The 9,596-nt window shown below is 43.2% G+C and overlaps 1 protein-coding gene across 1 annotated transcript; it reads right to left on the reverse strand.

The window, feature by feature from the left end:
- Nucleotides 1–2,391: 2,391 nt before the first annotated feature.
- Nucleotides 2,392–4,789, reverse strand: LOC131893531 (peroxidasin-like). Its single transcript, XM_059243587.1, has 2 exons — nt 4,518–4,789; nt 2,392–4,443 (listed from the first exon to the last, which is right to left on the reverse strand). Exons 1-2 carry the CDS (start codon nt 4,682–4,684, stop codon nt 2,505–2,507), a joined length of 2,106 nt encoding a protein of 701 aa, XP_059099570.1. The 5' UTR covers nt 4,685–4,789; the 3' UTR covers nt 2,392–2,504.
- Nucleotides 4,790–9,596: the final 4,807 nt, after the last annotated feature.

The raw sequence follows: 9,596 nt of genomic DNA on the forward strand, positions 1-9,596 counted from the left end.
GGTAGCATCAAATACGGTGGAAAAGTCGGAAATAATTATCTTCTTCAAATCCGAAATACCCGAGAGTTTGAGAAATTTGGAATTAGGCCAGTTTTTAGGATGATAATTCATGAGGATTATGGATTCTTTGGAGAGGAAGCCGCCGTTGATGTCCCGGTAAACGTGAGCTGAGGTGGCCAATTTGGAATTGCCATCCGACATGGTGATTGTACACTTGCCAGCATTGTCCAATCTCTCGCCATTCACCCCAAATACCGTCTCGCTGTCCTTGGCCAACATTTCGTCTGAACCTCCCAACTCCTTAAATGTCGTCACGTGAATGGCCTCAAAATCGCTTCCAGTATCCGGAATCCATTTGATCATAGTTGGCTCGTTTAAGCCATGTACGTAAGTGCTCAAATCGAAGCGACCATCTTGAAGACGGTTAATTTGCCGTTAGATGTGACCGAGAACACTTGGTTTATTTTCCCGGATTGAACAAACTGAGAAGAAATGACCACGTCTCCACATTTGACACATGTTTGATCGATTGCTGGGCATCGTCCTCCAAGTTTATGTTCTGTGAAACCACAAGATGGGCAACTTTTTTTTGGGAAATTCGCGGAACTTTTGTAATCACGGTCACTGAATCTCTTAGTTTTGTTATATGTAGAGATTTTACCAACTGACTTGTTTTCCATAGTTTTTTATGAGATTGAAGCCCCTTACTCCGCCTGGCAGATTTTGACACCCTTGGGCAAATCGAGGTCCTGAACGGCGAGAATTTTATCCCTAGTTTCATCGTTCAGGATACCGCAAACAATGATATCTCGCATCAACTCGTTTTCATAATTACGACGCGTCAAGCAATTTGGGTCAGATTGAAATGCACTAGCAGAGTACATTTCCTTTAGACGTGTATAAAAGGTATCGAAACTCTCTCCTTCATCTTGACTAGCACGATAGAAATCTGAGCGATCCAACAATGGGTTCCGTTGAGCCCGAATGTATTGAGCCAATGCGGATATGATATCGGATGCATCCGCTGCGACAGCGACTGGAATTGTTTTCTGGATGATGTAACGTTGAATATCACTATCAAGGAACGTCTTGAGGTCAGGCACACGTACTTTTCTGGATTGGCTCTCCAGGTGTTGGCAAATTGAGAAGTCCTCCCATCCCTATTTCCAAGTCGCAAAATCAGAGGTAGTGGCGCTGGCCATTAGCATAGGTCTATCAACCGAAATGGGGCGATGTGGCGCTAAGAACTGAGGAGTTTGCTTTAGAAACACGAGCATCGTGTGGTACTGGCTTTTATTGGTTGGGACCAAGTTACCAATCAGAATTCAAAGAAAAGTGGATTCACAAAGTCGACGGTTTCATTGAAAAATTCTTGATTAGCAACGTTAACGTTTTGCTTTACGAGTACCATGCCTTCCTTTGTAGGTACGTAAAGCCAATGATTTCTATCATAAGGAGCAACCAGAAAAGGTTTGGTAAAGAGTTAAGGCACTATTTCATAGTATGCTTTTGATGAAATTAACAAAGTGCTTGTGTTTATTTCATGCTTCCAAAGTATCATTCCTAGTTTGATATAAACAGCATTCAGTAGGACACCTCTTCAAATTTACTGAGTGGATTGACACCCCCAGGGTTGAATGGTCCAAAGGTACCGTTACTTTCTCAAGCCTCATCGGACTAATTGGTGTTTGATCACTGAAATAGTTAGTTCCACCCCTCCGAGAGGACTATAGGCATGAAGGTTATGAATGATATTGGTTGAGATCTCTTCTTCATTTGCAAAAGTGAAGGAAGGCACATGATCAGGCGGGCGTTTGTGATGCTTAGTCAGATTGAATGACAGGATCAAAATATGTGGATCAGACAAATTCTAAAGCTGTTCGTTCCACACTGGGCCCTATTGGGCAGGTGAATGCCTTGAAGGTAAATGGAAACCATCCAAGCCATCACCAGGAGTGTGGTGGCTATTCAAAGGCAAAATAAATTTGCAGGCGGCCATGTTTTTGGGAAAGGATTCTATTGTCTTCAGCCACACCTCGGGTCACACCTGGATAGGGTCAATGAATCCACTTCATAACGCCTCAAAACACGTTCATGGATACCTAGTATGAGGCCAAAGCTTACAAGTTCACTACAGCTGACTGAGGCCTGAATTGTCTTCGTAATAGAGTTGATGTGGATCCTTAGCTTGGCCTTTGAGATCGATCTGAGAGGCTTTTTAAGCTCGTGGAAGAAATCGGTTGGCTTTCATTACTGAACTGACGCACATTTCAGCCACCAGGGATCTCTAGTGTTTCTACGTCTTGCCCATAGTGAACATGATGTGATTTTTGACAGCAAAGGCCCGGACACAAAAATTTTACCCCGTAGAAGATAAAAACTCTGGAAATGTTGATGCAAAACTATTTTTGATATAATTCAAACACTATTTAATACCTAATTCATTACGTCATTGCAATAATGTTACTCATAAAAATATCAATGGGTGATGATGATAAGCTCACTTAAAATAGCTTAATATTCAATGAATTGCTGCAGGTGCAGCTTTGGAATGGGGTGGTGGCATCAAAAACATTCGATCGAACTTCCGGTATTCGGGTGTTGTCGCAAATGATATCACGTAGAGTTCGAGTCAATAAGTTTGATCTCTGATCCGGAGTAAACGATCCAGCTTGTTCCGAATGAGTGAAGAAATAACGATCGCCCTCTTTCAACATTTGGAATTGCTTGGCCATGAGACATTGGAAAGTGGAGCCTGTAAGGTCTCCCTTTTGCGGCGTCTCTGCCAAGCCACCCACAAACACATCAATATCATTGGGATGGTTGTAAAGGGTTTTTAAGATCTTCCAGGTGGAACTGGCAACATCTGAAGGTTTTTTAGACCAAGAGCACGCAGCTTGATGGCCGCAGAATTCCCGGTAGGCATTGTAACTGGCTAAACCATGTTCCCGGCCTCGTTGAATATTGCGAGCAATCAAATCCGTTCCAAAAGTCGAGCCATTCCCTTGGAACAAATGGTTCGTCAAATCAGGGATGATGAAACGATCGGCACTTTGAGCTGGCTGACTTATCAATCCACCAATGATCATTTCCATGCCGGCACCATTGTGGGACAAATAGTTGGAGGTGTTGAAGAAGTTGTGCTTCAACTTGTAGGATGCTTTTACGGCCCTGGTGGATTCATGGACCATATTGACCACACCCTCGATCATAGAGTGGCCAAATCTGAAAGCAGCCGTGGCAAATACGTTCCTTATAGAGGGATCCACTTTGGGATTGTAGGTGGAAGGTCCGGATCCAAGGGTAAGACCGTTTTCATTCATAGCATTTTGTCCCAGGATAACAGTTAGAAACTCGCCATAAACCACATTCTGCATCTCTGCCGAGACAATGCGTCGAGCTTGTTGGTAGAGAACTTCATCACTTAAGGACGGATTTTTGCTTGCTAGGGCTTTGGCAATACGATTGTGCTCTCGAAGGAAGAGAGTATGCATAGAGCATAAGGCAGGGTTTTCCAAGGCCCGCACATCTCCAGCTTGATATGAGCCATTGATCGAGGGTAGCATGGTATAACTGCTTGAGGAAGAAGTTTTCAAGAGTCCTCCGGACTTCTCTCGAAGGGATTCGGAAACTTCTTGAGAGGACCCATACACATTGGAGGCATCCACAAAAGCTGTGATTGCGTTCAGTTGCTCCCGATGGCCTTCGCTCTCTTCACAGAACTCCACGGACCGGGTGAACTCTAAACATTTGACTTTGTGGTTGCTGAAAAAGGAATCCTTGGGTCCAACTGAAATGGGGAGGCAAGTCTCCTCAGCGGACCCAGTGCAACAGTCTTGCGCTTCATCTTCAGGGGTCAGAGTGATGTCGTGGTCCAGGAATTGGCCCATAATGGCCACCATATGAGTGGCCACCTTATCAGGAACATCACAGTCCGGATGAAACTTGTTGCTCACCAATCTCGCGTTTGGCAGAGTGCCAGCGGGGTTTTGGGAGCAGTTTCTACTCCGTGGACCTCTTTTGCCACGTGGGCCTTGACGTCTACCTCGGCGTGATCGCCTCTTTCGTCCACGTGCTCTTGAGGGGTTGCTTCCCCGGGGAGTGTCACGGCCGTTTTGATATGCGGGTTCTCTCCATCTTCTCATGGCTGAACTGATTGCCCCCCAGTAGGGATTGTTCAAATTGTTGCACGTTCCATCCAGAGTTCGGTAGGGTGAGTTGGCGTGTGAAGAGCAATTGGGGTTAACCCCATTGCAAATATCATCCACCAACGCGATGGGCCGGAGGTTTTGATTCATGAAGCCCGGTGCGCGACCGCGGTGTCGGCGTTTTGAAATCGCTCGTCTGATGAGGCAGATCAGATCCAGGTCTTTTACACCCTCGTCTTTGAGGATGGATAGACTTCTCCGAATCAAAGAGTTATATGCATGCATGACCTTGGACCTTGAAGTAGACAAGGCTGAGTTCGGATACTATATAATAGGTGTAAATGTTTGTATGGCAAATTTTCAACTTACTCGGGCGTTGACTTCTTCCTTGCAAATACTGAATCTTTGGATCCCAATGGCAGCTTTCGATTTAATTCCAGGCTCAACTCATTTTCAGCACGATCCAAAACCGAGTCCATGTCAAACGCAGCTCCTGTTGCAACCAAAAGGCCGAGGATTAAGAAAAGTTTCTTCATTTTTGACAGAGTCAAAAGTGGAAGATAACTTGATGATGTCCAAAATCCAGTTCCTTTCCAATAGGTGCAAGTAATCAAAGAGTTGTCACAATTTATACCGCGATCCATTCAAATGCGTCCGTGTCGCACCAAATCATAGATGGGCAACAAAACTTCTTAAAATAGAATAGTTGTTTACGGTTAAGACGAGAGCGATAAGTAATAATAAGTAATAAAAAAACCACTTGCATTGAAGGTACGTGAAAAAAAGTTTCAAGCCTTCTGTTCTTGAAAAATATTCTACACCAGCTTTGTATTAAAGGTCAGGTCAGATCCGCTAAGAATACCGATCGACAAAGAAAAAAAATAATGAAAAAAAGGAGAATAAAAACTTCTTTCTTTTATTAACAAAGCATTGAGATGACGTTAACGAGGCTTGCAGGGGTACCATATTGGTAGAGCATCCACTTTCCAACTTGTGATTCCTGGTTTGACCCCAGGCTTGCCCAGGCTTGCTTGAACTGTTATGTTTGTGATGTGACGGCAAGTTGTACAACTTATTTTAGCATTGACATGATCAGCTAATAACAAGGAAATTTATTTGGGCCAAATCAATGCAAGGAGGTAGAACTTAAGGCAATTATGCCCACCTTTGATTGTATGTTGTGTATTACTTCTCGACGAGTGAAAAACTGATTTCAAAGTGCACCTGTTCAATCCCAAGCTTTTAATGGAAACGTCCACCATTCAAATTTAATAAGTCTTTTATGACAAAATAAGTGATTGTCCAACTCTTTCAGATGAGATGAAGGCACCCCGCATCTGGGATCAATCTACTTTCTATTATATTCCTACTTTTAATTCTTTACCGATATCCTTTCACCATTTGAAAGCCATGAAAAGTATGGTACCTAAGGCCTCACAACTTAATTCTGGCCTAAGCCAAAAAGCTATTCAATACCTTGTTCTTGTGGCAGTGATTGTCAAGTAAATCATATCACACCCAGTTATGTGCTGAAGGGACTCAAATGTAAAGAATAAAATGTGATTGCGAGCTTATGGAGTGGGCAAGAATCATTTCGGCTTCACCAAGGAATCTGAGAATCATAGAGGGGTTGCCAACCAGAAGAAGTCCCAGAGATTGGGACCATCTGGAGGGTGACACGAGTCAAGGGGCGCTTGTCTACCGCAGGAAAGTCCATAAGGAATGAGGCTCAACAAAACCCCAATCAACGCAATGCAAAAAAAGCCGAGAAATAGGATAGCTCAGTTTCGTAGTTTTAGAGCTGGCCCTATTCCTAAACCTATTCCCACCCCACCCCCTTCCTTCACACGTTTAGCTTCCTCCCTCCCTCTCCTCCTACCCCCATCCTCTCTCCCAATTCCCTCCTCTTCCTTCAAATACCCAATCTACATCCATTCCTATAAAATCCCTCCTTCCTAATGTTCCTTGTCCCACCCCTATTCCCAAAATACGTTCCTATTCAAATGTAGCTGCCCAACCTATTCCTCAAACCCAACCATCCCCATTAGCTCATGCTTTGCCTCCAGTAGAACGTAGCTTTGTTAATAAGAGGGTTTTTTTACGGTTGGAGAGGATGGTCCAAGATCTTGTGAACTTGGTCCGTCAAAAGAGAGGCCCGTAAAGGGGCTATATTTGAACGTGCATTGTCTGATTTCTAAAAAAGACAGCAAAAAAAGTTAAGATGTTAGAAGAACTAGCCGTTGAGAGAGAGATTGCATTCATCTCTATGACAGAAACCTGGCTTCGGCCAGGCCAGGGGTCTTAGATGAAGAACTAACCATAGTTGGTTTCAACTTAGTTCGTTGTGATAGGATACGCCCTGATAATCCCATATTCCCACATGGGGGCGTATGCCTATATGTTAGGAATGATTTGCACATTAGTCATGTACAAATGTCGAATGGAGAAGTAGAGGTCTTAGTTTGTAATATCTGAGGGCTTGATCTGTCTATTAAAACAATGTATAGGCCCCCTTCTTGTTCAGTAAGCTCTTTTATGTCGGCTGGAAATTTTATGACTGGATATGAGTTGGACCTGGCACTTCGCTCGAAGGTTTTCAGATTTTCCGGATAGGATTAGAGTGGGAGGCTAGTCCCGATGGGCATATTCCCATTTCGAAATTGACATCTCAATCGTTCGAAAAGTTGGAAGAATTCGCGATCTTGCGCAATTTCTCCCAGCACGTTGGTGTAGCCACTAGAGAGAAAAGTGTTCTCGACTTGGTCTTTTCCAATGACCCTGATCTGATCCAGTATGTCCATGTGACACCTAGTAATCTGTCAGATCATCATGTTCTTGAGATAGGGTCGACCATTACTCAAAAGCCGGCGTGCTCTAGAGTAAGACCGGCCAAAAAGGTCGATCTGGCTAAGTTCAAGTTCAAAGATGAACATTGGCCGTTGATTATAGAAAGATTAGAAGAAATTGACCTGATTTCAATTCTGAAACAGGAATCGTCCATAGATGCAGCCTTAGACAAAATTATTCTAGTTTTTGAGGACGTCTGTTCCACTCTAGCAATCTCTGAACGTGTTGCGCAAGGCGGGGCAGAGTCTAAAATTCCGAAGTATAGGAAGCAATTGTTTAAAAGGAGTTGCAAATTAGCAAAAAGGCTCTAGAGCACTTTGAATCCAGTAGTTGTGGCTAGCCTTCAAAGAAAGTTGGATTTAATCCAGGGTAGAATTAAGGCCTCCATTGAGACAGATCAGTTGAACAAGGAAAGTAGAGTTGTTCAAGAGGTGAGGTTGAATCCGAGGGCGTTTTTCTCTTATGCAACCTCTTAGAGAAAGATCAATCACCCTATAGGGCCTTTTGAAGTCGATGGGGAAGCCATAGACAATGTAGAGACTATGGCCAACATACTTGGAGATCAGTTCTCTAGTGTGTTTTCAACTCCACTGAGTTTAGGAGCAACAGTCCATTGCTCTATTGATGAGTTTGTTGGGACTGGCAAGGCTTGTCAAGCTGAGCATTTAGATGATCTTGTAGTCACAGATCAGGATGCATTAGATGCCATCAGGGACTTGAGACTCTCGAGCTCCCCCAGGCCCTGATGGAGTGACATCTCAGTTTCTGATGAGATGCTCACAGGTTCTTGCTCCTGTCTTCTCGTACTTGATGCGTTGCATCTTGAACCAGGGCAAGTTCCCCTCTTCTCTGAAGGTAGCTCATGTTGTTTCAATTTTCAAAGGGGGAGATAAGTCACTCCTCAGTAACTATATTTAGTTTGATGTGATAGAGTACGCCCTGACAGTCCCATTTTTCCGCATGGGGGCGTATGTCTATATGTTAGAAGTGACCTGCGCATTAGTCATGTAAAAATGTCGAATGGAGAAGTAGAGGTCTTAGTTTGTCACCTCCAAGGTCTTGATCTGTCCATTGACTCGGCCTAGAGAAAGTTCTTTCTTTGTTCGGAGTATTCCAATCTGGAACTCTCTCTCTTATGCTCTACGAACAAGTCGGAACCTACGAGTTTTGCAGAAATTGTTGCCTATAGAAATAACAGATGACAGCTAGTGACTGGTGAAAGGAAGTGTACTCTGGCTTGTTTCCTTCTTTCATTTCCTTCATCTTCTTTTATACATTTTTTACCATATTGATAATAACCAATACTCTTTATACTCACCCATGGTGATTTGAGTGGTATCCGAAATAAACAATTGTAACAAATTACAGTATAGCCCCCCCCCCTCTTGTTCGGTAAGCTCGCTCTTGCCAGCTCTCAAATTCATAGGAAATGAGTTGGACCAGTCAGTTTGCTCGAAGGTTTTCTTTGTAGGGGACTTTAATTTTCCGGCTAGCGTTGTAGAGTGGGAAGCTAGTCCAGATGGGTATATTCCCGTATCGAAATTGACATCTCAGTCGTTCAGAAAGCTGGAGAATTTGCGATCTTGCGCAATCTCTCTCAGCATGTTGGTGTAGCCACTGAGAGAATAGCGTTCTCGACTTGGTCTTTTCCAATGACCCTGATCTGATCCAGTACGTCCATGTTGCGCCTAGTAATCTGTCAGATCATCATGTTCTCGAGATAGGGTCGACCATTACTCAAAAGCCGGCGTGCTCTAGAGTAAGACCGGCCAAAAAGGTCGGTCTGGCTTAGTTCAAGTTTAAAGATGAACATTGGTCATTGATAACAGAAAGATCAGATAGAAGAACTAGATCTGGTTTCCATTCTGAAACAGAAATTGTCCATAGATGAAGCCGGTAAATCGTGCATAAAGATGTGAAAGAGTAACGGGGGCAAAAAGCTTCCTTGAAAAAGTCCGTATTCAGGTTTGGTTACGGTCTTCAAGAAATGTTTGATGAGACACATGTACGGCTTGTTCCACTTGGTGGAGCTTGTTCAGAAGTTTTCTGTTTTGTCAGATTCCCTTACCCCTACTGGGAACCAGCAATTCGAGATTAAAAGAGAGATAACTTTTGAGCTTTATATTCATCTATAATTTATTATTCATCTAATAAGCGTTTGTGGATCTGGTTAGTCCTTGAATGTTGGATAGATCAGGATTTTTTATCACAAACTTAACCAAGTCAGATTTGAAATGCTACTGAATCAACACTTACATATTCCCTGTGAATATCTATAATAATAAAATATTATTGCGACTCATGGCCATGCCAGAGAAAATAAATTGTACAGAGAGAAAAAAAATTAAGGGCTACCTTGGCTTTGTTTGACAAGCTTTGCCCCCGTTCACAGATTTGTTTGACATTGAATCTCAAGCTTTCATTCAGAGGAACTGTTGAACACATCGTACAGTAGTGCCGTGCTGCAAATAATCCAAGTTTTACCTAAAGGCAATTGGTAACCCTCCGATTTTTTGCCTCCAAAACAATGTTCGAAAATGCAAGGGAGCATAGTTTTGATGTCAGAACCACAGCTAAGGGCATTCTGAAGGCCGGCAAGAG

Source organism: Tigriopus californicus, chromosome 2 (genome assembly GCF_007210705.1).
Source record: "Tigriopus californicus strain San Diego chromosome 2, Tcal_SD_v2.1, whole genome shotgun sequence".
Taxonomy (NCBI): domain Eukaryota; kingdom Metazoa; phylum Arthropoda; class Copepoda; order Harpacticoida; family Harpacticidae; genus Tigriopus; species Tigriopus californicus.